At 57.8% G+C, this 26,549-nt stretch overlaps 8 protein-coding genes across 8 annotated transcripts; 4 read left to right on the forward strand and 4 right to left on the reverse strand.

Moving 5' to 3' along the window:
* Nucleotides 1–3,087: 3,087 nt before the first annotated feature.
* BKCO1_2200069 (spindle pole body component alp6) lies at nucleotides 3,088–6,078 on the reverse strand (the record flags this gene model as incomplete). The annotated part of the gene is made up of 4 exons (XM_020272869.1): nucleotides 3,088–4,793; nucleotides 4,846–5,772; nucleotides 5,825–5,886; nucleotides 6,011–6,078. 4 exons carry the CDS (start codon nucleotides 6,076–6,078, stop codon nucleotides 3,088–3,090), a joined length of 2,763 nt encoding a protein of 920 aa, XP_020130860.1.
* A 743-nt stretch (nucleotides 6,079–6,821) lies between these two features.
* Nucleotides 6,822–8,166, forward strand: BKCO1_2200070 (glycoside hydrolase family 72 protein; the record flags this gene model as incomplete). Its single annotated transcript, XM_020272871.1, has 2 exons — nucleotides 6,822–6,942; nucleotides 6,998–8,166. 2 exons carry the CDS (start codon nucleotides 6,822–6,824, stop codon nucleotides 8,164–8,166), a joined length of 1,290 nt encoding a protein of 429 aa, XP_020130786.1.
* Nucleotides 8,167–8,436: 270 nt separating this feature from the next.
* On the reverse strand, nucleotides 8,437–10,244 carry BKCO1_2200071 (mfs transporter; the record flags this gene model as incomplete). The annotated part of the gene is made up of 6 exons (XM_020272872.1): nucleotides 8,437–9,043; nucleotides 9,132–9,377; nucleotides 9,437–9,495; nucleotides 9,556–9,656; nucleotides 9,711–9,977; nucleotides 10,040–10,244. 6 exons carry the CDS (start codon nucleotides 10,242–10,244, stop codon nucleotides 8,437–8,439), a joined length of 1,485 nt encoding a protein of 494 aa, XP_020130787.1.
* A 2,186-nt stretch (nucleotides 10,245–12,430) lies between these two features.
* On the reverse strand, nucleotides 12,431–13,692 carry BKCO1_2200072 (uncharacterized protein; the record flags this gene model as incomplete). The annotated part of the gene is made up of 2 exons (XM_020272873.1): nucleotides 12,431–13,621; nucleotides 13,672–13,692. 2 exons carry the CDS (start codon nucleotides 13,690–13,692, stop codon nucleotides 12,431–12,433), a joined length of 1,212 nt encoding a protein of 403 aa, XP_020130784.1.
* A 389-nt stretch (nucleotides 13,693–14,081) lies between these two features.
* On the reverse strand, nucleotides 14,082–15,090 carry BKCO1_2200073 (prp 4 c domain-containing protein; the record flags this gene model as incomplete). Its single annotated transcript, XM_020272874.1, has 3 exons — nucleotides 14,082–14,399; nucleotides 14,460–14,797; nucleotides 14,856–15,090. The coding sequence occupies 3 exons, from the start codon at nucleotides 15,088–15,090 to the stop codon at nucleotides 14,082–14,084; spliced, it is 891 nt and encodes a 296-aa protein (XP_020130785.1).
* A 1,762-nt stretch (nucleotides 15,091–16,852) lies between these two features.
* On the forward strand, nucleotides 16,853–17,155 carry BKCO1_2200074 (uncharacterized protein; the record flags this gene model as incomplete). The annotated part of the gene is made up of 2 exons (XM_020272875.1): nucleotides 16,853–16,926; nucleotides 17,002–17,155. The coding sequence occupies 2 exons, from the start codon at nucleotides 16,853–16,855 to the stop codon at nucleotides 17,153–17,155; spliced, it is 228 nt and encodes a 75-aa protein (XP_020130790.1).
* Nucleotides 17,156–18,004: 849 nt separating this feature from the next.
* BKCO1_2200075 (glycoside hydrolase family 3 protein) lies at nucleotides 18,005–20,442 on the forward strand (the record flags this gene model as incomplete). The annotated part of the gene is made up of 3 exons (XM_020272876.1): nucleotides 18,005–18,140; nucleotides 18,190–18,659; nucleotides 18,712–20,442. The coding sequence occupies 3 exons, from the start codon at nucleotides 18,005–18,007 to the stop codon at nucleotides 20,440–20,442; spliced, it is 2,337 nt and encodes a 778-aa protein (XP_020130791.1).
* Nucleotides 20,443–25,873: 5,431 nt separating this feature from the next.
* On the forward strand, nucleotides 25,874–26,287 carry BKCO1_2200076 (transcription factor; the record flags this gene model as incomplete). The annotated part of the gene is made up of 3 exons (XM_020272877.1): nucleotides 25,874–26,002; nucleotides 26,060–26,107; nucleotides 26,156–26,287. 3 exons carry the CDS (start codon nucleotides 25,874–25,876, stop codon nucleotides 26,285–26,287), a joined length of 309 nt encoding a protein of 102 aa, XP_020130788.1.
* Between the last annotated feature and the right edge of the window lie 262 nt (nucleotides 26,288–26,549).

Genomic DNA, 26,549 nt, shown 5'->3' on the forward strand with positions numbered 1-26,549 from the left:
GATGAGCTGCTCGGCAGGTGGGTGCTAGAGCCAACGGCCCCGGGGCGTCCCAGCGCGAGCGCGCGCGCTTCATGCCGTGTCCCCCTGCATTGTCGACCTTCCAGCTACCCAGGGCGAAGCATGGTCGGATGGAACATTGGAACATCAATCCTCGTGGGCAATCGAACGATCGCACGATCCAACGATACACTTCTTTCCACGCGCGGCAGCAGTAGAGGTGCGGTGGCATCACCAACCTTGCGGGCATCCTGCATGATCTCATTCCACGGGAGATCAGCAGTAGTATAAGCAAACCTTGTTTACTCCGCTCCGGGCGTATTTACGCCCTTCATTGGACCAACATCGCTGCAATCCTCTGTCCCTTGCATGCTACAGGTTCACACACTGCCGCACTTGCGTCCGCTCTCTTATCCCGTGCTTTTGTCCTGTCTTTTTTTTTTCGTTTTTGGCGCGAAAGGCGCCAAAGAAAGCACGCGCTGGGATTATTAAAGAACGGACGGCCGTATAGGCTGATGAGTGCACACCGCCTATCCGGACGTAGCGGCTTATCCCCGTCACTTGTCTTCTTCGCCCTGCCTCTCGGCCGACGTTCCCCGGCCGGGGATTATTCCAGCACGCAAAGTGGACGACTCAGGCTCCAGCTGGGACCTTTGGGCTGGCGCACCAATCATATAGCAATGCAGAGAATAATGCTTCACAAGCGAACGAGCAATCCAACCAAAAGGGAAAAAAAATAAATAACATTGATAAGAAAGACGCATGCATTGTGGGACGCTGGCTGGCTCCAAGCCGATGCTCGGCGTCAACCACAGTTCCTTCCAATATGATGTCCTGCACATCCCTGTACGCCATAGGGCTGCGGGGGGGCCAGGGCTGCGGCTGATCAATGAAGCTGAGAGGCATGGTGCCTGTCAGACGCGCATAGATCTGCGCAGGAATCGCAGTTAAGACGCCGTGCTATAGACCTGGATCTGCACGCCTAAAGCGCATGCGGCCGTCGGGGAAGCGACGCGGCGAAGTCATCTCTTATTGACGCCTTCGGCGAGCCGGTCGGTCAATAACAATAATCGTCGCTCGCTCGGCCGACGGGCCGCCGGAAGTATATTGCAAAAGAACGACAGGGCAGTAGAGGTATATGACAGGCTACCGCTCCGTCGGGTCAGAAACCGATAAACAGAATAGGGGGGGCAAGGCAAGGATGGAGCGAGCTGGGGATCAGACGGGAAGGAAGAATTAGGGGAACGTGCGTGCAGAGCGAGCGCTCTTCTGGCCGAAGCAAGATCGATCGTTGCGCCGCCGTGGCCTACGGCAGGTACTCTCAGCGGGGTACGAGACTGCAGTCGCTGGGTACGAGGGCCGACCGGCTGGTGACCGCCCCCAAGACAAACGAGCCACCGGCAGCCCGTCCGTGCAGCCACATGGCCAAGCGAGATGATCCCGATCTCGGATGATCCGAACATCACAAGCGCCTTCCGTTGTCCGTTGCCGAAGATACGAAGTAGGTACACGGTAGGTACATAGGAAGAAGAGCAAAAAAAAAAAAAAAGAGAGAGAGAGAGAGAGAGAGAGAGAGAGAGAGAGAGAGAGAGAGAGAGAGAGAGAGAGGAAAGGAGGGGCCGCCAATCACGCTCACCCTCGCCCGCCAACCGATCGACCATACCTAGGCGTCGAGCAGATCTCATCTCGGCGGGGAAACGCCTCTCGAACCTTGGGGAAATATCGAATGTCTCCTCCCCATCAGCAAGAACCTCCCGGTGCTCTTTGCAGCTCTACCGAAAGCAATGATCAATTCGACCGTATATTTAGCACACCTGAAGACTCATTGGGCTGCACAGATCCGGCCCCCACAGAAAAGAGAAAAAAGAAAAAAGGAAACGGGCTGGGGGGTACTGCAGGGAGAGGAAAAAAGGCAAAGGAAAAAGGAGGCGACTGTCTCGAGCCGGACCCGGTTGCTGACCAGCGCAGCCAGCCAGCCAGCCAGCCAGCCCACCAGTCAGTCCAGGAGAAAATAAAAAAAATAAAAAAAATAAAGGGTCGGGGCGGGATATAGCGGGTGCCTGTCTTCCGCTAGCTGGGGCGCCCGCGGGTTTATCATCATCATACGATAGGCGATGACGCTAAAGTAATCCGCCTTTTCTTGCACTCTTCTTCTGCTGCACACACAGCTTCGCTTAACGATGGTTCAGCTTCGCTTTCGTTCTTTTCTGACACCCCCCCCTCCCCTTCCCGTTCCTGGGGCGCTGTGGCCACGCGCAATAATGTGGAACGACTACCTACACTCGTTCAGCTTAACCGGGATGGTTATCCTTTCGCCTTGCTTCTTTTTCCCACCACCCCCCAGCCCAGCCACGCGACGTGCCGGCGCGCTAACGCAGTCATCGAGCACCGGGGGGATGACGCCCAATGGGAGCGATTTTCCTGCATATTCCCCTACCTACTATATGTCAGCTTTTCCCCTGACAGCTCGCACGCGCGCTTCGTGCCAAGGCTGACTGCAAACGACACGCGGTCTAAATAAAAGTTAAAACGATAACGTCTGCCGACTGTGGTTGGAAGGAGGGACGACAGGGCTGCCCTGGACACGTCATCATCGTCTTCGCGGGGCAGATGGTCATCATCCCCATCCCTCCCGGAACCTGGCGGTAGGGTCGGCACTAACGCCGCTAGCGCAGCCGCTGCACGCGGGGCGGCAAGACCAGGCGGGGGGGTCGAAGGTCGAAGGATGCACAGCTTAGGGGGCTTTTTAGGGGTGTGCGGAATCATGGTGAGGCTGCGGAAGAGGTCCGAGGCCTAGAACAGATCAGCACCTCGTTTCTCTGACGTCTCGCCATTCTCGCGCCACACTTTGCATACACAGTACGTCACTTCACGATGCTCATCGAGCCCACTCCTCCACATTTCACGGCACGTCCCGCACTTCCTCCAAGTCTAAGCGACCGCGTCCGACTCTGCCTTCTCCCTCTCGCTTAGTCCGACGGAACCAGCTCCTGCACTGCTTTGCCATTTGACTAAGACTGTGAGTAAAAGAGGTAATTGGTATTATTGCATCGCGCCATTCACCTTGACACCAAAACATCCCTGCTGCTTTTACTTCTTGTCATCCTCTTTGAAGCTGCCTTCGGCTGACTTCGCCCCCGAAAGCTTGGCTTCCTTCTCCCCGCCCTCACGCCCGTCTCTCCTTCGCGAGCTGGGCCCGCGCTTCCTCCGCGCAGGCTGGTAAACCTCGTTGAAGTTCATCACCATGGCCAGCCAGCGCATGTCCGCGTCAGGCTGATGGTACAGGTCGCCGAGCAGAATATTCACCCGTCCCTTGAACTCTCTGCTGAGCATGCCTAGCCTGTTGCGCAGCCCTTCGAGAATGTCGTCCTCGGACAAGGCGTTGCCGAGTAATAGTGGAGGCGCGAACGGAGAGTTGTCGTCGCCCGAACCGCGTAGATTCGCCGCCGCTGCCGCCGCTGTGGGCGAGCCATTTGCGGACTCCCTCTCGCTGATTCCCCATTCCCCGTTAGCTGTGCGTTCCGCAATCTTGCCTCCCTGGCGCCGCGCACATTCGGCCGTCGAGAACGAGTACAGCCCGTCGACAGCAGCCTTGTAAGCGAGCATGATCTTGAGGAGTTCATGCAGCTGCCCGGTGAAGTCCATGCGTTCGGAGCCGAGAAGGCCTTTGCGAGTGATGTTGGTGAGATATCGCGCGTGCGCATGGATCAGGTCGTCCAGCGTACTCTCGGGTTTTCGCATGCTGGCTTGTAGCTCGTTCCATGACGATTCGATCACCTCGAACAGGATGTAGTACTGCAGCTGGTTGATGAAGTGAATCATCTCAGCCACCGCGCAACGAGCTATCTTCCAGTCCTTGCCGACCTTGTCCTCAACCACCCCGAGAGAGTGACGCGACCCGGTCATGCACTGCCGCCATGTACTGCCGAGAGCGAATTCGACACGCTTAACGCGCCACAAGAAGTTGAAAACCTTGAGATATTGTTTGCTGCCATACGGTGTGACAATGACATCGACCGGCGCATCGATCTTGTACTCCAACGTGAAAACGTCCCACCCAATCTCTCCGTGACTGAGCTCGAGCATACGGGAGTCCAGTCTGCGGAGAACCTCGGGTGATTCGTACTGAGCGTTGGAGTTTCGTACCGCATGCTCAAGCTGAGCCGTCAGAGTGTGGCGGTACTGCGTGTTGGCAGGCTGGTCCAGGTTGGAAGAGAGAGACTCCATCAGAACGGCGATGAAGTCGCCGGCTCCAAGGAGGATGTACTTCTTCAACGCTTGTAGATGCTCGAACAGCTTGAACTTGTCGGCCATTAGGTGTATGAGACGGGCCATGATCGTCTTGTAAGCCTCCCCAATATTCCTCTCGAGCGCAGCGGTATCACCGTAACGGAGCTCCCGGGAGGAATCCTTGGAGTAGCTTTCTACCCAAGCCGCATCACCACAGCCATATCGAATGAAGTTGAGTGTTTTCCCAATGAGGAAGACCTTGCTTGCAAATTCCGACGAAACAATCGAGGGAATCATCTTCTCGTTCAGCTTGTATTTGTCTTCCCAAACGCTCGTTGCACCGCCTTTGCCGGCATTCTCATCATTAGGATCCTCGTGTTGTTCGGAGACGAAGAACTCGAGGAAAGGATCTGATAACTCTCCATCGTAAATCCATTGTCGTAGCTTGTCGTAGAAAGGTCGTGTCACATGAGCCAGGAGCCGCTCCGCAAAGGCAACCACAAACGGGTCACCGTGGGAAAGAGAAAAGGAATGGATTAAGGAAATGAGCTCTCCGCCTTTCTTGCCTACCCTTGTGTCAGCTCGGATGCCTTGTAAGGGGTAGAAAATGTGTCTGACCAGTTGATTCCTCCATAATCAAGCTCATGAGCCTCAAGCCCATGGTAGCTTCTCTCGTCCAGATGACACATCTTTTGAGAGTAACCCCGGCCTTTCCAATGCCCCGCCTTGGCTTCGAGTCGTCCAACATTGCCAGCGCCCGCCGGACCTGACCTTCGAGTTGACCGACCAGACCAAGGTATGCCCGAAGTTCAGTTGCCAGAGCTGAGCGCAAACTTTGCGTGACTAAACCGCCATCGGAAGACTCGACGAATTGCGAAAGCTTACGATATAAAAGTGACGGCTCCGCGAGGGTGTGAAGAAGGCTGACTACAGGGGCGGGAATAGTCGTGGGAAACTTGAGAGTGGAAGGGTTGGCAAACGCAAGGTTGGACGAGGAGAGGCCTTGTAGGGTAAAAGGCAGATCGCGTAGGAGATCTGGCTCCGACGGCTCGTATGCAGTGAGAGAGGTATGTTTCTTGAGCACCGGCGTCTCAGGCACAGGTTCCTCCTCTCGTCTCGCGTCTCTTGTCCTTTTATCGGCCGTTTTTGGTCTGTCGGCAGTCTTGGGCCTGTCCTGAAGCGCTGCCTTGGCCGCTTCCATGCTCTCGATAGGCGGAAGTCGTGAAAGGCCTGCATTGGCAAAGGCCTCATTGAATGTTGGATTATCCGCGTACTGGGCTTCTCCGTAATCTCTTGCGAAGCGAGAGGGCGACGTAGGGTCAAGATTGGCCAGCGACTGGAAGTTGGCGGCATGTTCGGGAGAGCGGAGCGGAGAGCGGGGCGGAGAGCGGACGCCAGGCGGCAGGATGGGAAGGTCGGAGTCGGAGAGCTGGAAGAGGAAGTAAAGCATTTCCCATTTTCGTTTCAGGACAGGCTGCGTGAGCAGTCTCGAGTAGAGGTTGGTGAAGCGCAAGGCCTTCTCGGGCGAGGTGTTCTCGCGCACCACTGCAGTTGTGTAAGCTAGGAACCGGGGGCAGTGAGGGCGGACATGGCGTACGTTTCTTCTTGATGAGGTCGGCAGCATGGTTGACGTCGGAGGAGACGCCGGGCTCTCCGGCGCTGCACGGCAATTAGCTTTGGTCGCAGCGGAAGCAGTGAGTCTTGCCTGTCGAAAGCGTCCAGGGCATAGTTGAAGGCGTTGTCGAAACGCTGGTCGGCCGTGTCTTCATCTTCGTCGGGATACTGGGGGAGCAGGTGATCAAGGAGCTTCGATAGCGCGTGCTCGACGCGCTCTTCGGTGGATTGCGGCATTGGTGGAGAGTGGGCTCATCGCTGCGCAGGACTGCGACTGGGGTGGACGCGTTGGGTTGCGGCGGAGACGCGATGTTTGCGCCCGCCCCAGGCAGCCGGTCTTTCCCCATCCGACGCCCGCCCTGTGCCACCCCGGTGCACCTCCACTCAACACATCACCTTGCATCTCCAGCTAACCCCACGGCTGTTTCGGACAAGCAGAGCCAGCCAGCTGCTCACGGCATGCCTGAGCAGCTTGGTAGACCAGCGAGCCGCCATGTCTAGTATGTCTCAGGCCGAAGCATCAGTAGTCATGAATGCACGAGCACGCACTGGAGACTCGGCAGCTCGGCCGGAAGGCGGCTGGGCAATCCAATGGGCTGGGCAATTTCCTTCACGGCGAGGCGGCGCTAAGCTCTAACGCCTGCCGCCCGACTAGCCGTGTCGGGGAATGGCGGCCGGCTTAGCCAGCGCGATAAGCTGGCTGCATGAAACAAGTGGAAGCGGCGATAGAGCCCAGACGAGCCGTGAAGCTATGATGCCTCTGCCTTGGAAGTGTAGCTCCATTCACAAAATCCGCGCGTCCTGCCGCTGCTTTTTCTTGCCCGCCCCTTCCTGCCTCTCTCCCCCGTTCCTGCCGCGCTTCGTTTGCCGCTGCTCTCTCTTTGTTCGTCTCGCGGCTTATAACAACAATATCCTTTGCCTGCCGCAGCCAGCTTTCGTTCCGACTTTCCGACACACTCGCTCCCGACCCGCACGCAACTATGCAGCTCTTCGTCGGCGGCCTGCTCGCCGCCTTGGCCGCCTCTGCCAATGCAATCGCTACCATTTCTGTCAAGGGCGCCAAGTTCTTCACCAGCGACGGCGACCAGTTCTACGTCAAGGGTGCGTGCATGCCCCCCCTGTCACGCCATGTCCCACATGTTAAAGCCCTCTGCAGGTGTTGCTTACCAGCTCGTTCCCACCGACCCTTTGACCAACTCGACCCAATGCAAGCTCGACGCGGACCTTATGGAGGATCTGGGCGCCAATTCGATCCGCGTCTACCACGTCGACCCCACGGGCGACCACGATGAATGCATGAGCATTTTCGAGGACAAGGGAATCTACCTCTGGCTCGATCTCGACACCTTCGACACGCAGATTGAGCAGACGGATCCTCGCTGGAACCAGACTCAGCTCTCTGCTTTCGAGAAGGTCATGGATGAGTTCCAGCAGTATGACAACACTGCTGGCTTCTTCGTCGGCAACGAGGTCCTGACCACGGGCAATGGCTCCGTCGCTGCTCCTTATGTCAAGGAGGCTGCCCGCGACCTCAAGGCCTACCGGGACAGCAAGAACTACCGCGACATTCCTGTTGGCTACTCTGCCGCCGACATTGCCTCTCTCCGCCCCTTGCTCCAAAACTATCTTGCCTGCAGCAGCAATGCCTCGGAGAACATTGACTTCTATGCCCTGAATGCCTACGAGTGGTGCGGCGACTCTACTTACACTCTGTCTGGCTACTCGGAGCTCCAGAAGAACGCCTCGGACTACAACATTCCCATCTTCTTCTCCGAGACTGGCTGCAACACGGTCAAGCCGCGTACCTGGTCCGACCAGGCGGCAATCTTCGGAAAAAGCATGGCTGACACTTGGAGCGGCTCCATCGTCTACGAGTGGATCGAGGAGGCTAACGACTACGGAATCGTCAACTACGGCGCTAAGGTCGACGCTACTGCATCTGGCGCCCCGCCGGACGGCTACCCGCGCTCTGGCACCCCAACCCCCGTCAGCCCCGACTTTTCCAACCTGAAAAAGCAATGGGCCACTCTCACGCCCACTGGCGTCAAGGAATCCGCCTACTCTCCCAGCCTGACGGCACCTGCGTGCCCGAGCTACACGGCCGGTGTCTGGGAGGTCAACGGCGATGTTTCGCTCCCCACCCTCGGCCAAACGTACAACTCGGCCGTCCAAAGCAGTATCACTGCAGGTACTGCGGCGACTGCTACCGGAACCGCTGCCTCTGCCAGTGCCACGTCGACCGGCGCCGCCAGCCCTGCCAGAGAGGTGAGGGGCATGGGCGTCGGTCTTGCTGGTGTTCTTGCAGGCGCTGTTTTCTGGTTGTAGATTATCATGTATTTTAGCTGTTGTTTCTTGCCCCAATACTGTGGGCTAATGACGGGCGCTACGGGCTGCAACGGGTGCGCTCATGGACTAATGAATGAGGATACCACGCGTACAGATGCATGTTTATAGCCTTGGCCTGTTTTCCGGTGTACGGGGCATACAAATAGAAGGCCTGTTGATTGTATATTCACGGTGGAGCAAACAGGGCAATGGAATGAATAGTTTACTACCTTACTCGGAACATGTGTCTCGTTCAAAGCTGCGCGTCGGCTACGTGGCGAACCTAAAGTGCGGATGGTCGTCACCCAGGTTGTCCCTGTCCTTCTCATCGTCCAAGCGGTAGTCCCTCTCGCCGCGGTCCCTCTTGGCGTTCTCGCGGCGCACGCCGAAGAACAGAAGGGTGCACATGGCGGCGCACAGCCACAGCAGGCCCAACGAGGTGCCGTAGCCGGTGCGGTAGCGCGGGGCCTCGGAGGCGATGTAGATGTTGGACGCGACGATGCCGCCGCAGTTGCCGAAGCCGACCTGCATGGCGGCGGCGACGGAGCGCTTGTAGTGGCCGCTCATGCAGTTGGAGACCCAGGTGAGGGTGACGGGCTGCGTGATGTAGCCGCCCGCGACGACGACGAAGAGGGCGAAGTACTCGACGCCGGGCGCGAGGCGCTCCCGGCACAGCAGCAGGACGTAGCCGACGGAGGCGACGGCGACGCCGAGCAGGCAGAAGCCGTAGCGGTGCCGCAGCCGGTCGGTGCACACGGCCACGGCGAGGGCGACGGCGGTGGCGACGACGAAGATGGGGATGGAGAGGACCTGCGCGCGCGAGCTGGTGTAGCCCATCTCCTTGATGATGGTCGGGATGAAGAAGGAGGTCGAGTAGCTGTTTTTGTTCTTGATCAGTCACACGGGCTGCCCTCTTATATGAAATGCTTCGAGGGTGTTTTCGATATTGTCGTCTCATCACTCACCCGTTGTTGACGATGCCGAAGTACATGACGACGGCGACGTACATCTTCCAGTCGCCGAAGCTGCGCTTCAGGGCGTTCTTGTCCAGCCGGTCCATGCGGCATTCGCCCTGGTCATCGGCGAGGCGCACTGTCAGGATGGCGCGCTCCTCGTCGTTCAGGAAGCCGGCCGTTTCGGGCCAGTCGGGCACCCACCATTTGGAAATGGCGCCGATGGCGACGGTCGCGAGGCCTTCGATGATGAAGATCCTGGGAGCACTGCGTGAGAGGGGAAAGAGGGGGGGGGGGGTTTTCTCCGCGTCACTTACCATCGCCAGCCTGAGTATCCACCGACGCCGTCCATCTTTGCCAGAGCGTAGGCGAGAAGCTGAGAGACTATTTTTCAGCATCGTGCGAGCCCGGGAACCGAAAAGGAGAATTCGCATACTCCACCGAACCCTCCGGCCAAGATGCTGGCGGAGAAGAAGAGCGAAAGGCGCCACTGGAGTTCGTATCGCTTGTAGTACATGCCCAGCATGTACACACAGCCTGCGTCCGGGAGGGTCAGCGGGCGGATGCAGGCGCGGGCGGAGGAGGCATTACCGGGGAAGAGGCCGGCCTCGAAGAGCCCGACGAGGACGCGCATGGCGACCAAGCCGCCGAAACTGCTGACCAGGCCCTGGCCCATGGTGCAGATTCCCCACAGCGCCATGATCAAGCTCAACCAGGTGGACGGCGCGACTCGCTTCAGGATCAGGTTGGACGGGATTTCGAAGAGGATGTACGGCACGAAGAACACGAGCAGCGCGACGTTGTAGTCGTTGCCCGTCATGCCCAGCTCTTCCGTCAGGCCTTGGATCCTCGCATTGCCTGGACGAGCATGCTCGAACGTCAGCCATCAGCCGCGTACCCTCGTCTCACTCTGTGCTGACCGATGTTTGTCCTGTCGAGGAAAGCTAGTAGGAACAGAATCGTCAACGGAGGAACTACGCGATAGTCGCATTTGCGGATGATTCTCTTTTCGGCAGCCGGGTCGATATCGATGCGCGTGTCACTGCCAGTACTGCTGCCATCATCGAGGCCGATCTTTTCGACATGCTGTGCTTCTGGCTTTTCGGGCGTCGCTATCACGTCCATGGTCGCTCGGGACGGGGGCATGAGAAAAAGGTGGTGTGCCAAAGCCCTGGAGGTTGAAGAGAGGGCGATGGGGAGGTGTGGACAGTTCAAAAGCCCAGAGCATGCAGCACGACATTCCAATCATTGTTGCTGTTGGGGCTGCCGGAGCTTTTAAATGCAAGCAGAAGTGCAGCCCGCGTGATGCCAGCACCCGGCTTTGCGACCGAGCGACTTGTGCCTTGGGTGGACTGGGCAAATCCGGGGTCCCCGCAGTGCTTGGCAGACGAATCATCATGCTGTGTGGGGGACGCTAAACGATATCCATATCTTTAGGGAGGGAGGGGCGAGCTTCCGCACTGGAGCGACGAGGGACGGAAAGATCCCGCGCTGTCTTCCCCACATGCGATGGCTGCTCATGCTGGGGGGTGTTGGGGTATTCAGTGACAACATGCCGGCCACCTCGTGGAACTGATTCTTCAAATCAGCACATCATATCGTGCGTTGCCGGTTTAAAAGATGCGGAACCATCCCGATGGCTCGTTTTGGGCCTGGTTTATCCGGATGTTCGGTCACTTTCAAACAGAGGAGGCGTTTGTGGCTGACGACATTTGGCCTGCGTGGCTGGTCTAAAAGGGGTGGCCCTGAGCACTCAACGTTAGCACGACGATCTCTGTTCGTGCTTCTCCTAAATTCCGCATGCCTGTACATACCCTCGGCAGTCACTTTTCGCCCACAGCGCCGAGGAGCGCCAACCTTCTGCAAGCCAAGGCCCGCCAACACGTCAATACCAAGAAATAAGACATGGTAGGGGATAAATTTTAGGTGTTGTTGGTGCGACTCTTCCGTTTGAAGTCCTCGCGTGTGTTGCCGACATAACCAGTACCAACAGCTACTGCCCGCGAGGTTTGGAGTCCCTTTCCTCTGCATGTGATCCAAGCAGGGAACGCCTTAAGAGAAATCCAATCTTTGCATGCAGATGAAGACATTGTCCAGACACGCATGCCTAATTCTTAGTTGAGAACCGGGTCGACGCCCTGCTATCTTACTGATGACGCTGAAGCCAAGGCTACGAGCAGCATCGAATCCCACGCTTAACACTACAGTTATTCTCAGATCAGTTGCAATCCTCACTTGTGTCTACTGTCTTCTACTTACGCAAAGGTTGGGGCAACTCAAGTCATCGCAACATTGCGGACAGTGTGTCATACATTTGGCCGGCTGGGCAGGAGTGGTGAGTAACTGATTCAATTCCTAGCAACCTCGGGGCCTGAAACTTACACACTGTTTTATGCCATTAGTCTTGTGATGATATTATCAGCACGTCACCGGTAGGTGCACGTCGTCGAAACTTACAGACTAAGCGGACAAGTCATTGGCATGTTTGAGGAATCACAAAACTGATGCAACTTACGCGTCGGAGCAACATATTCCACCGATTGATCCCGCGTTCAATATCTGGAGGCGCAGCGGCCGTCAATCCCATGAATATTATGACGGAAAGAACGATAACAAGACGCATGGCTATAATCAAGATCGAGAAGTAAACCTCTAATTGGGAGATAGAACAGAGGGGTTTATATGCGAGTACCAGCAGTGCCGAGTACCAAAAACGAATGGACAGTGCTGGAGATCGTACACTGTTAAACAGTTTCGGGCCTTCGCACGAGATTTGACCCCCAGGAAGATGAGGTACACAGCGTGGGCGCTAACGGCTGACGTGGAACTTTTGTGTATCTGTCGGAGATTGATTAACATGCCGGTGGTGCCCAACGCTTCGATCAAGCCGAAGCATGGCACAGCACGGGAAACGAGTTCCAAGAGTGACTTCCTTGTGTGAGGCCAAGGTTCTACTGAAGTGAATAACCGGTGTATTGATGTAGAAGGTGTCCGGGTAATGTTTCCGTCCATGGTGCTGCATGATGCAGGCCCGCCCGCCGAGAGCATGTCACCTATGCATGGCTGATGATGACACAACGTTCGTGAAGCGATGCACGAAAGGGGCTAGGCATCCATGCAATGGCTGCAAGAAGAAGCGCACGGCCGTGGATAGCGTTAATGAGTAAGAACAAGGCTAACATCCATGAACTCGTCACATTGGACGAGTGAAGCCGCAGTGTCTTTTTCCCTCTAAAGTAAGCATGGCGTGGAGTATATTCCAGGCTCATCTGAGTAGCCAAGCTTCGTAGAGGAGCCGACAACCAACACTGTCAAGTTACACGCCAGTCCACAGCGACTAGCCATTTCTCTCCATGCTGGCCAACCTCGATCTCCCAGCTGGGAGGAAGCACGGTTACATCATCACCAATGTTTGGGCTCCGCGAGTTACGTTTTGCCGGACCAACAAGAATCGCGCGCGTGCCAGAGCTCTCTTCGCCCTGAGCCAGAGAATGAGTGTCCGTCTGGTCGGAAACAAGCTTCAGGCGATCGCCCGGTCCCTCTCCAACACACTCAGCGACGTGAAGCTTAGAGGGCTGATTAGGCCGCCGTCTTGACTGGCTGCTTGCTGTTTCGGCCAAGGAGCCTGATTGTCCGACATTCAAAACCCAAGTACGCACCACGTCAGCCATGCCGCCTGGCAGAAATTTCTGAGATCTACGATGTGGTGAAAAGTGTTCTGGCAACGGGGTAATGGCGGCATCGAAAGCCACTCCTGGGGCCCCTGGCGTGGTCGGATGCAGCAGAAATGGATTGCGGTGCCGAGAGCCTACAGGTTGGCTTGGAGCGAACTCTGTGGGGACGGTAGTTGGGACTGCAGCATTATTGCCGGGAACACGAAAACGAGGGACTTTGCTGCTCTGAGGCGGGCTTCTAAGGACCGGGGCGCCTGCGCCCATCTTCACTGGATCCATCGTCCTTGTAGACGTGCTGGGTTCTGGTGTCAAGCCTGAACCCGGCGTGAGACGACGGCGTTTTAACGGCTGGTCTTCCGTGCTTCCAGAATCCCCAAGCGGGACGTCTGAGAATTGTGCGCTCTGCTCCTCCTGGGCGCGAGTTGGGTACTCGTCAGGGTCCTCAACCAAAAATGCATCGTCTTCGGTGATGACGTCGTATAGCATTTCCTCATCTTGTTCTTCAAGGGCATCCTGGGAATCATCATGGATGCTCTCCACCTTGGTGAGCCTATGGCGCGGACGTCGGGAAGCACTGGGGGTCTCTACGCCATCGGCAATGTCCTCTGTGCGCGTTGCATGCGAGAGTCCACTTGGGTGCGTGGGTCGTGGGGTCGGAGGAAAACTCGGACGAGCAGGAGCGATTGAGAATCGAGGAGTGGGTTTAAACTGTTGCGAGGGCGTCACAGCATCCTGCTGGGCGGGAGCATCAGCTCGCGGGTGCGGCGATGCGACGGACAATCGAGAGGTGGCTTGCGGTGGAGCGACGAAACGATGCGCCGAGGGCGTCTATGTTATCAGAAACCCTGAATGCTGGGGGGCGGGAGAGGCAAACGTACGACGGGTGGAGGTGGAGGCATGGGTGGAGATGGCGCGTCGGAACTCTGAGCGCGTCGCAGTGAGACGCGTTCTTGTTCTCCGTGACGTCACGGCTCGTTCTTCTGCATGGAACGGCGCTACCGCCATTTGTAACCATTCCCTCTCGTGCCCCCAAGCATCCTGGGACGAAATTCAATGGTTCATAGTTGACAAAGTCAACATCATTCATACCGCTGGACGCTCCACTGCCTATACAAAGCCCGCACGGCCATAGATTGTTTTCGAGCTGGATTCGTGAAGGGTGTATTCTCATTGCATTAGATCCTACATCGTAACGAACATCTCAACCTCAGACACGCTAGCTTGTTTACACATCCAGGTGATCGTCCCACCATTTCCCTGATCCATGCATATATTCCCGCTTAAGCGTTTAGAGGAGAGCGAGGCCAGCTCCAACAACACCAATGGCAGCAAACATGTCTTGCGCACGCGCTGCGCCTCCAGCCGCAGTGACCTGGAGCGGACCGGTAGTCGTGGCGGTCGCACTTCCGGTCGCACTTCCGGTCGCACTTCTGGTACTGGAGAGATTGGAGCGGGTGCTGCTGGTGGTCGTGGTGGGGCCACTTGTCAGGTCAAACAGGGACGAAGTGGCACCGGAAGCGAAAGAGCTCGCGGATCTAGACGCGCTTCCAAAAGCGGTAGAGGTTGGAGCGCTATCCGAAGGGTTGGGGGTCGTTGCAACGGCACCCTGCTCTATAGTCAGCATCATACGCCCTCGGACTGCTTCACTCGAGCAAGGTAAACTTACGTATTGCGAACAGCAATCGGCACCGCCAGTGCAACTGCTTCCATCGGTGCAGCAGACCTCGCCGAGAGAAGGACGGTAGCAGTAGTTGGTGGGATAGAAGCCCCAGCACCAATGATAGTCGTCGCCGCCGCGTTGGCAGCACTCTTCGCCAGAATCGGAGGCGGAGCAGTCCCACTCGTCGTCGCCAGAGTCAGAAGACGTTGCAGTAGCGCTCGCAACAGCAGATGTGGCGGACGCAGTAAAGTCGGACGTGGTTTCAGTCGGCGTGTCGTCCTCAGGACTACCGGTTTCACCAGGGCCATCTGTGCAGCAGCTGGAGTCCGGACCAATGCAATAACCTACGGACCAAATGCGTTAATGTAGAAAAATGGCGGTGCCGAAGGCAGGGAATCTCACTTCCATCGGAACAGCATTGCTCGCCAGCGTCAGGGTTGAAACAGGAGTCGCCAGCACAGACGATGTTGCCGGCGCCAAAGCAACTGGCGCAGCTGAGGCCGGTGCATGAATCGAAGCTCTGCCTCGCAAGCAGCAAGGCTACGTTTGGATCTACCTTGACCTTCTTCCACTCCGCGGCCGCGACAAGAGAAGAAGATGCTGCGAAGCAGACAACAAAGGAGGTGGTGAAGCGCATCGTGCAGATATGCGAGGCGAAAATGAGATGGGTATCAAAGAGGTATGAAGAACGACTGACTGCTCGAGCGGACGACAGGCAACGAGGAGCGTGCACAACCGTTATCGAGGGACCAACCCAGCCTTAAATGAAAGAGCCCGCAGGCTCCGGTCAACTCAAGAGGGGGGAAACAGCCTCAATCTCTTGGCAGCTGATTGACAAGTCACTCCCCGCCGGCGGACTCCTTCACGGACTGGTCACAACGCCAAGTCTTTTCTGATTGCTGCCTGTCAGCCACAGTCCACACTCCCATCCGCCGAGGCGGTCTGCGGGCATCCACAAATTACCCCTGGTCGAACGCCGTTGGCTAAGCGAGCTGCAAGCGTGGGTGCCGCATAGGGAAAGTTTTACATTCTTATTGGCGACGGGGCTATTTTTAACCCGGGAGTGCTGTCCAAGGACAAGCGGCCCACGCAGCTGGTGGTGAATGGGGCGCAAAGGGCGTTATAGCGGGTCGCACAACGCAGCTCGGGTGAAGGGTCTGCATGGAGCCAAGATATGCTTACTGAGTTTATGGTTAAGGTGATCAACTGGGCTAAACTGGGTTCGGCGAGCGAAAGCGAAAGTGGTGCCGCGGCAGGAGCGTGGTCGAGACACACCGGTCCGGCTGAAGAGGGCGAGGCGCTTGTTAGCGAGACTCTGCGTGCTGGGGGAGGGACCGTCACAAGCTGTTGTTGCAGTTCATGGTGGCGGGTTTTCCAGGTGCACTGTTAGTTCTTGACCTGTCCAGGTGCTGTCACGGCTTCGTCGACGTGGTTTCTTTGCATGAAAATTGAATGAGCAGTTGGGGGGACACAGAGAACCCCGTGGGAAATGAAGAAAGGGTTTCTGCCGCTTTGCCCGTAGTAGTGCGGGATAATGGGCTCAGCCGCACAGAGAGAACTAGTCGAAGTCTTGACAGACACAAGACGACCGTGCCAAGCACCAGTGGTTGAGCTTCCTGGCTCGTATTCCGAGACGGGGTCCTGGGCGGAGCGCGGAGCGGAATGGGTCATCTGTTTTGACTGGCTTGTTGGGTGCACAGCAGACGTGGCGGTCGCGCAGCTGAATCCTTCGAATGCCCCAGCCGGACGCCAGGCGGGGCGGGTAAAGGTGGGGGCCAAAGGGCATATTGCTTGGGGGAAGCTAAGGATCGGGGGCCGACTTTGTCCATGTGAAAGGAAGGCGGCGGATGCTCGAGAGAGCTAGACGTGAATGGTTCAGTGCATGCTGTAGATCAGCGATGTCCAGTTGCTGTCGGTAGGCAGAGAGAGCTGCGAGGTGTGATTGGACGAAAACTATCACGAGATCCCCAAAATGGTAAACGGCTGGTTTCACCGAGGCTTTCGAGGCCGAACGCGAACGGGACAGATGAAATGGACGTCTCAGGGAGATGCGGGCGTCCAGATGGAACAGGAGCCAACCAGGAAGCATGCAAAGGTGGTGTGTTTTGAGCGAGTTGCTGGCAAATGGCAATAAAGGCGCGACGACCTAGGTTAGTAAGGGTTTCTGCTGTGATCGCTCTTTAGCTCGTGGCCAGACGTCATCGCAGGCCATGGAGCAGCGCGGCCAGTAGCAAAAATGTCGCACAAGCCGGTTTCCAGCGCGATATAAGGGATTGAAGCCGCCGCCTCGTGCGCAGTCCTGCAACCTCACTGCCACCGTTTTCCCCAAACGCTCTGCGACGGCCCGGTCTGCTGAATCAAGTGTCCTTGACGTCACCGGAAGTCGCCGGTCAATCAATATGGACCAAGCCACGAACAGCCCGGCCAGGTGCCGCGAGTTTGACGCGAAGCTCGAGCGGATCTCCGACCAAAGGTATGCAGCCGCCCCGTCTTGACTCCCGAGCGAGGACCGCGACGGTTGGGCGCCAGGCTGAACGACGGCACACAGCAAGTGCGGGGAGATGGCCAAGGCCGGCTTTGTCGGCGACGGACACGTCCACTTCAAGGGCGAGACGCCGGGGCCCAGCAAAGACGCGGCGCCGGTTGAGGCTTCGCACATGGCGCAGAGCGGAAGCGGAAAAGTGGGCGGGCTCCCGGGGTGAAGGCGAGCGTGGCGAGGTGGGTGGGCAGGTTGGCAGTGCAGGCGCCCCGCTGCCGACGAACAGCCGGCTAGCCAACAGAGCGGGGCAGGCACCGGGGCTCGGGACCGGGGTCGCGGCGGATCAGGGCGCGACGAGGCCCAAGGCGCGGAGAAGGAGCTCCAGCGGTCACGATGCAGATTCGGCGCAGCCCAGCGTTTGTGTTTCTCTGCCACTTGTTGCTTGTCGTTCGCGTGCCACATCGCTATACAGACTCTGATCTCTGCGCGTCGAGCGTCGACCTTCCTGCCTTTCTGCCTTGCTTGAATTCCTGCCAAAGTGGGATGCAGTCGGGCAGTGCGCCTGCCGTGCGCCTGCCGTGCGCGACTCGCAGCCGCAGCCGAAGCCGAAGCCGGGAGTCATGGACTGCCGTGCGAATCACGCCAAATGTCACCACCCCCACGCACCACCAAGCCTTCCGCCTCTCCACCTGCGTCTGCCCAGCACACCGTGCTCCGCTGTTTTCTCCGGCCTGTTCGGCAAAGCGCGTCAACACCGCAAGAGCCGCGAGCCGTGCCCACCTCCCGCCGGCTGTGACCTCCTTCTCGTCGCCATGTCCGCATTCCCCGGCGTTCTCCCGCATCGTGCGTTGACTCCCGCCGTTGCAGTCGGGCCTACCCCGGCTGATGTCTCCATGCTCGAGAGAAACGGGCCATCCTGCCAAGCCCTGCGTCGGCACCATGTCGTGAGAACATATGTCCGGACGGCTGATCATCAGTCCGCTATAAATTAACGATGCCACTGCCTCCGCCTCATTGAGTGCCCCAAGGGAAGCCCGCCAACTCCAGCTTCTCCCAAGCCCAACGACGCACCATGAGGTCTGCCACCTACGCCGTCGCCTCGGTCCTGGCCGCTGCTGCCCCAGCATGCGCCGCCGAGAACTACACCTGGGCCAACCAGCCCTCCGAGCTCCAGTTCTACGGCCAGAGCCCGCCGGTGTACCCATCCCGTATGTGCCACGCCTTCCCCATGCATTATCAAGCTGATTTCCTTCGCAGCTCAGGGAACTGGCAACACTTCCACGGCCTGGGCCACGGCCTACGAAAAGGCACGTGCTCTTGTTGCGCAGTTGACGCTGGACGAGAAGTCCAACCTCACTCGCGGCTACACTGGAAACTGCGTCGGCAACACCGGTGCAATTCCCCGCCTAGGCATCGAGCCTATCTGCTTCGCCGATGCCCCTGACGGCATTCGCGGAACCGACTTCGTCTCTGCTTTCCCTTCGCAACTGCATCTTGCCGCCACCTGGGACAGGGACCTCATGTATGCTTACGGCAAGGCTATTGGCCAAGAGTACCATGACAAGGGCATCAATGTTGCCCTTGGTCCGGTTGCCGGTCCCCTTGGAAGAATTGCCAGGGGCGGCCGTAACTGGGAGGGCCTCAGCAACGACCCCTACCTAGCTGGCATCGGCATGCATCAGGTCACCAAAGCCATGCAGGATGCCGGCGTCATTGCCGTTGCAAAGGTAAGTCTCGGGTTGCTCTCAATACCCACCATTTTCTAATCCATCATCATAGCATTTTCTGCTGAATGAGCAAGAGTACCGCCGTATGCCAAACCAATCTCACACCATGCCATCCAACGGCAACTCTGCTGCAGAGCCTGAGGGACATGCCATCTCCTCCAATGTGGATGACAAGACTTTGCACGAGCTCTATGCCTGGCCTTTCTATGATGCTTTGAAGGCTGGTGCTGCATCTATCATGTGCTCCTATCAGCGCGCGAATAACTCGTACGCCTGCCAAAACTCCAAGCTGCTGAATGGAATCCTCAAGACCGAGATGGGCTTCGAGGGTTTCGTGGTCAGCGACTGGCAAGCCCAGCATACTGGAATTGCGTCGGCAAATGCTGGTCTTGATGTGGTCATGCCTGACGGAGGCTACTGGGGCGCAAACCTTACCGAGGCTGTCAACAACGGTTCCGTCACTGCCGACCGTCTGGAGGACATGGCCACCCGTGTCCTGGCTGCTTGGTATCTTCTTGGTCAGGATGAGGACTTCCCTGAAGTTGGCGTCTACCCCGACACCGTTCAGCATCCGATTGTCGATGTTCGTGGCGAGCACGACAAGGTCATTCGTGAGGTCGGGACTGCAGGCCATATTCTCGTCAAGAACGTGAACAACACTCTGCCGCTCGAGAGTCCCAAATTTGTTGCCATCTACGGTTATGACGCCGAGGTCAAGGCTGTGCCGTGGGAGAACGTCGCTCGCTACGGTGGCGGCTACGAGGTAAATTACGGTTGGAACACGTTCAACGGCACTCTCATCACTGGTGGTGGCTCTGGCGGCGCTTCCCCGCCATACGTGATTTCCCCTTTCAAGGCCATTCAGGATCGCGTCATCCAGGATCATGGGATGCTGCGCTGGAACTTTTGGGATGTCAACCCTCATGTCTCTGCAACTGCCCAGGTATGCCTCGTGTTTATCAACGCCTACGCCTCCGAGTCCTTCGACCGCCCGTCTCTCACGGATGAGTTCAGCGACAATCTCGTTAACAACGTGGCTACGAACTGTTCAAACACGGTTGTCATTGTTCATTCTGCCGGCGTTCGCGTTGTGGATTCCTGGATCGAACATGAGAACGTCACGGCTGTCGTTTTTGCCGGCCTCCCTGGCCAGGAGAGCGGCCACAGCCTTGTCGATATCCTCTATGGGAACGTTAGCCCGAGCGGCAAGCTCACTTACACTGTCGCGAAGAAGGAAGAGGATTACGGCCATCTCCTGAACCACACCGTGGACGAGAGCTGGTTCCCGCAGTCGGACTTTACCGAAGGTGTCTATATTGACTACAGGGCTTTCGACAAGGACGGGATCGAGCCGCGGTTCGAGTTTGGCTTTGGTCTTTCCTACTCGGACTTTGAGTACTCCAATGTCGAGGTCAACGCTCTTGACGGCAACACGGATGCTTTCCCGCCCGAGGCTGCCGTCGTCCAGGGAGGTCACCCTGCTCTCTGGGACGTTCTATTCAACGTCACCGCCGAAGTCGAGAACATCGGAAATTTCACTGCGCACGAGGTCGTGCAGCTGTACGTCGGCATCCCGAATAGCCCCGTGCGTCAGCTCCGTGGCTTCGACCGTGTGGCGACGGAGCCCGGCCAGAAGGTCACGGTAACCTTCCCGCTGACGCGCAGGGATCTCAGCGTTTGGAGCGTCCAGGCTCAACAGTGGGAGCTGCAGTCTGGCGAGTACCCCGTCTGGGTGGGGGCTAGCAGTAGGGATCTGAGGCTGAATGCCACTCTGACGATCTAGAAAATGTACGATCAAGGCGATGAAAAAGATGATGCGGAATAATGGCCATGAGCGTATAATTGCAAACAGGTAGACGAGTATTAATGAGATAATATTGCGATTCACATTCAACATTTCCACCAATTCCTCGTGTTCGGCTAACATTCAATACAATCAATTCTGGATGTTGTATGGGCGGTGAAGAGGCACGGCGTGGGTCGACCGATGCTCCTCTCACGGGAGGTACGTGCAAGGCAGAGCGACGTGTTCGGTTCCTCATCTCTGTACAACATTGGGCCGGAATCGGCTGGCACACGAAAGCCCAACTCGTGGAAAAGGATGCGAGGCTTGCATGAGTGCTGACTGCGCCTGAACGAAGACCAAGCCCCGGCATCGAGAAAGGCCTTGTTCCTGCATGCAGTCGGAGTGCCTGGCCGCGTGTTGGATACTATTATTGGCGGGCTGGAGAGGGCGCCTGTCAGCAGGGTCGGTTACACGGCTGGGCTGCAGATGGCTCGAACAAAGGGGTTCGGCGCTCGTTGATATGTCGAGAGGCATCCGATGATTGCTCAGAGCCCCCGCGGTCCGACCCGCCGTTGCCCGAAGCGGAAGTACAGCCCGTATGTGGCGTATCTTTCTGTGAAACCCTCAGTCGCCACAGTCGAAAGACACGTCGGGCTGCCTCAGGCTCGGGCTGCTCTTGGCCACGGCCTGCCAATCGGCTGCTCTTCCCCGGCCCAGGCGGACACGTCCCGATCGCCGAGCTCGCAAATCCTGACGCCTTTCCCGGCCCACCATGGGCTGCGCCTGCGCCCCTCCCCCGAGGCGCCAGTTCGTGAGGCGGTCGGAGGAGATTGGCACAGTCCGCCTCACGCTCGTCTCCGGCACAGTGGAGCAGCAGCTCTCGGGACGCGACATCCGGTCCAGGAACCTCCCTTCGGATGCGGTTCCCAGCCAATTGCCATGGCTTGGCTTGAGTCCCCTTTGACAGACAATCTCAAAAGCAGTAAGATCGACGCAAAGAGCCGCCATGCTTCATGTTCTGCTGCCCTAACCCCCCAGCATACTAAAGATTAGAGTCGAGAAAGACCGCAATGCTGCCCCACAAGACCCCAGTATAGAGCAAGCGAGTGTCAGTGAGGCCTAAAGCGCAGCTTGAGGTGTGCTTTGGCGCCTGGAGAAGTCCGCAGCTGCCAGCAGACATCGCAGTCGGTGGGCAGTCCACAGCCTGTTGACTTGTAGTCATAAACTCTGCGAGCATCTGCAGTTTTCACGTACGACCACAGGTCGCAGAATATAGGGCTTCCCGTCCGCTCAGCCGTACTCAAGCTGCGAACCGGCCGATTAGTACTCAAGTGGGTGACCATTGGGGAATCCCGGCTGTTGTACGCTTTTGCTTTTTTGGTGTTGAGAACGCACCGGCCCCTTTTTGCCACGAGCGACCCCCGTCAGCCGAAACCCAGATCGACGACATGATTCCAGGGCACCATCATGCAGCATCGGAGGCCACGAATCAGGCCCGGGGCGAGTGCTGTTTTGGTACCTTGTCCGTCATGTGTGATGATGCGTGGGCGCCACCATAGCCGTCCTTGATACCTGACTGTGGAATCAGGCAGAAATCTCAACCGTGACCTTGCATTCCACTAGGGTACTGTCGTTTCACAACATGCGTCGCCATATCGGCAATCCGCACGGAATGGAGACAGAGGCCGGCTCTAGACCGCTCAGCCAAGATCGTCTATGCAGGAATAGCCCCAAATAATATATACCCGGATATTCGACCGTCCAATCTGATCCCGTGCAACGCACCATTCGTCGGCATTAATGAGTCGGGCGACAGAACAAGACTTATGTTAGTGAGCGGTACCATTTCTAGCAATTCGCTATATCACATTGATGAGTTCAATAGGACCAAAGGTATTTGGAGCCACTGACACTGGGACTTCGATTTGGTAGCATTGTTACTCCAGAAAACAGCTTTACTAGGACTAGGGACACTTGTAAGCAATAATGCGAAGCCTATTCACAGGCATGACCCAGAAGCCGACAGAAACGCTGAACCCACTGGATGTCCACGGTCTTGAGTAAGTAGCACTAGCGTGCGTCGGCACGCCTTGTCCCAATCCTGCCCTGCTGCCAGCTCAGCTCAATGCCCCTCTTCAACCCAGACCATGGTGTTTATTTCCGCATTTTCTTCAGTTATCTAGTCGATATCGCGCACCGCTGAGCTTTTTGTAGTGTAGGCACGTTTATTCCGGGCTAAGTGTTGGATTCAAGGCGGCATTCAAAGGTGTCCCGAGGATTTCGAAGCCATCATAGTCAGTGCCACATCTGTGTGCCTCCACAGCGATGCCGGAAATGGTGGATTGGTGGTGGCTCGTTTGCACCACATGACGGCCATGGAAACGAAAGGTGTGGTTACAAAGGGCGACATATCGCATGTTGAGTGGGAGCAAAATGAGATGCCACGTAGACCGCAAGCCGAGTCGAAGTACGGTGGCTGGATGCTGACTGTTAGTTCTAGTCGAGTCTCAGCCAGACACTGGTTCCTAGCTTACTGCGGAGCGCATGGAAAAATTAGCCGTCAGGTACTGAAGGAGATGTGGTTGAAAAAAGCAAAAGAGCACCAGTTGATTTGGGCGCCGAAGCCTGCCGTGTAGTGCTACCTTAAGTGTCAACCCAGCGGCTGTCGCCCCCGCTTCTTGGGCTATCTGCATCGGAATTTTAGGAGTCAGTAGTTGCTTTTGTTCGTATTCGAAGGTGGTGCTATCGCGGACGCCGTCACATGCGCCAGCGTGTTGCATAAATTCTATCCTGCCAAACTCCTGACTTCCTACGTGAAACAGTCAGCCATACGCTTATCGTCTAAGTTTGGCACGATTTGGTGTGTCTGGCAAACTCGAGTGGATGACGGCTCATCTCAGGAAGGATACGGCATGATGAAAGGGAAATGCTAACTTGACATTGGCCGCCGCGCCCAGACTTCATGTCATGTACAAGAAGCAGCTGCGGAGCGGGTTGTTCGATTTCTGATGCAAAACTTCCACGCTTGAACATAGTCTCATACGAGGTGCCGGTTCCGCCGAGAACTTCGCAGGACAAAGTATTGGGATAACCTCCCGGTGAATAGGATGGAAAGAATAACAAGTGCGGCTTTAGCCCGCGAAAGCCGGAAACGGACGGCGATAAGGACTGACCGGACTTGCTGGTGGTTGTATGCAGTGACAAGAGCTGCGCAGATCGGTTCGCGGCATGTTGGGCTCGAGGATGGTCGATGCTGACGACCAGTTGCCCAACCAAGTTACGCAACGCAAAGGCGCTGACATCACGCGCGGAGGAAGCGCTGCTGTGTGTAAGGGAGTTCGATAAACCCCCCGGCATGAAGCTTAAAGGAAGCGTCAGATCATGCCAGCGCACGCATACATACGTATCGGCTGTGCTGCAGTCCGGGCTGCAATTGGAATGCAACGCAGCAAACCGCCGCCAGCCAGTCGGGCGCCAGTCCAACGCATGCATTGCAGCCAACCATGACATGGCGAAACCCCTCCCCGCCACCATCCTCGTCGGCACCTGCCTCGTCACCAGAGCACTTCCTTGCTTTTCGCGTGTCCTTTCCTCACTTCCCCTTAACAAAAGAAAGCAGACGCCTGCCATGGAGTTGGTGGGCATGGATGGTGAGGCAACCGCGAGGCTGTTCCGAAACCGATCCGCAAGGAGGTAGGCAGACGCCATTGCCAGGGCTATCGAGTCAGCCCTGAGAAGTTTGTGATAGCAAAGGCCGGTCTAAGACGTTAGCTCGACTCTCCACGCATGCAGGTGCAATGGTTCACAGGCCAGCTGCGAGACAGACGCTCCAGTGACCAGCGGCGTGGCTTCGGAAGGGCAAGTCCCGGGTTGGCGTGGACGACACGAGCGAGAGCATGGGATCTGAACGGTTAAAGTTGGGGTAACTGTGATGTGCTGATGAAGTGTGTGCTGCATGACACCTGAGCGTGCAGCACCCTAGGATTCTCGGCCAGTGGGATGCGCTGCTGCCAGGTGAGGCGAGTCTTGGTTCGAGGCTCAGGATCGTCGTTTTGGAAGGGGTGCACCAGTGATCTGAGGCGTCCTGTCAGAAGAAACCGGCCGTTCAAGCTGCAACAGGCGCCCGCGATATTGGCGACCGTCCTGGTGAGGCTTACCCGCGTGGCGAGAGCATGTCCAATGGCGTTCGTACCGACGGGCCCTGCTTGCCGGCGCTGCGGGCCATAGTCGCTGTCGTCAGGCCCGCAGGAAGGCCGCCATGTCAGACGTCGGGCTGTCCACCGTCCGGTGGGCTTCGGCCAGCATGCCCTGGATGGCCCTGGCAGGACGGTTGCAGCAAGCAGGCGCAAGCAGGCGCAAGCAGGCGGTGATGTCGGCGGCTTCCGCCCCGTGGCCGGCGCTGGGGGCGCTGGGGGCGCTGGGGCCGGGCTGGGAGCAGGTGCCGGGCCACGGACGGCGGGAGGAGCTGGGGAAGGGGCTAGCGGTGGCAGCGGCTTCATGGCGGGCAAGTGCCGGTTGCTCGGTCTCTGCGATGCGGAGAAGGGACGCCAGATGGTGGCACGGATGGCCTCGTGTGAGCATCGCGGACCTGCGGCGGACTAGGCTTGATCGAGGGAGAGCAGCACGCACCAATGCCTCACACGAGCATGGGTGATGAAGGCGGCATCCACGCATCCACGCCCGCTACCGCTCCCGGGCTGGCGTGGGCCGGCGGGCTCGCGGGCTCGAGTGCTCGCGTCTCAGATCCAACGGCGCCGGTGCTGGGAGCAGCGGCTGCGCAATGGCACGGCGATTGCGCGCGTCGCATCGATAAGTTGCCGCGGCGTCCATGTATCCTGCATGATCGGCGGGGCCAGGATGCTGGATGCTGGAATGCTTGGCCGCTCCGGCCTGAAGAAGGAGACGCGGCGCGGTGGTGGTTCTGGCGACAGCAAACGGTGCAGCTGGGGATTTGCAGTGGCAAACTCCCGTTTTAATGCTGTCCTGCGCGGCGCTGCCAGGCTGGCCGGCCAGCGCAGCGCTGAGGTGGTCGGCGCGAGGGCGCACCGCGCGAGTATGCTGACGGCGGCGGACGGCGGAGCTTGCGGCGCGTGCTACGGAGCGGTTTTGCTGCCCGAGCTGCCCGAGCCGTGGAGCTGGCCGAGCGGTTGGGCAGATAGGGCGCCAGAAATGAGGCGAGAGCCTGACCACCGGCACTGCTGCACCGCACCTCCGCCCCTCCGCCCCTCCAGGCCCGGCGCTTCATTTGCGAAAAGTGGACTTGGCCTCGCTGGTATTTAAGCAGCGAGCCCTGATTCGGAGGGGCCTCGTCGACTCTGCGAGCCATTGCAAGCGACTGCACTCTCTACAGGCTGTCCACACGCGCCATTCCCCTTCCGTCCCGTAGCGCTGCCAATCGCCCTCCTCCTCCACCCTCAACACCACCATCATGCCCGGCATGGCCGCTGCCCTAAACAACTACTTCGTCCCCGGCTACGGCATCTCGAGGTCCGTCATCCAGGGCGAGATCCGCTACCACTGCGGCCCCGATGCCATAGTCCGCCCCTTCACCCACCAAGTGAGAGCTAATTGGAGCGCAATGCCTGTGTTGCCCGTGCTAATCTCCTGCTGCCAGGGCCGTGATGGCTTCCTCGTTACCACTGCCGGCCCGCCTCTGACCAAAGTAGTCTTCCCACTCCCGCTCTCGTCTGCGCCTTCTGACTCTTCCCAGGCCCAGATAGAGGACATCAAGGAGGCTTCCCGTGAATACGAGGAGCGCCAGGCCGAGCGCAGCGGCGACGACACCGAGCCCTTTGTGAACAGACCGATTCCTGTCAAGACCACCGGCCGCCGGAGCTCCTGACCCGCCATCTCTTTGTCGCGTGTTGCCGTCTGAGACTGACTTCTGGCTATTATTGGCATTTCAGCGTGGCGTTGTGGGCACTATCACTTCACGTATCTGTTTTAACGGCGTATCGTCAGCGGCTCTCAGCCGCAGCGCCGGCTGTCTGGTGTACCGGTGTTTCCTTTCATTGCTTGTCTCCTGGGCACAGAGTCTCAACTTTCGCAAATCCGCCATGTTCCGAAAAAAAAAAAATTTCATTGCTGTCGTGGGATTCATCTGC

This window comes from Diplodia corticola, assembly GCF_001883845.1.
Source record: "Diplodia corticola strain CBS 112549 chromosome Unknown scaffold22, whole genome shotgun sequence".
Lineage (NCBI taxonomy): Eukaryota > Fungi > Ascomycota > Dothideomycetes > Botryosphaeriales > Botryosphaeriaceae > Diplodia > Diplodia corticola.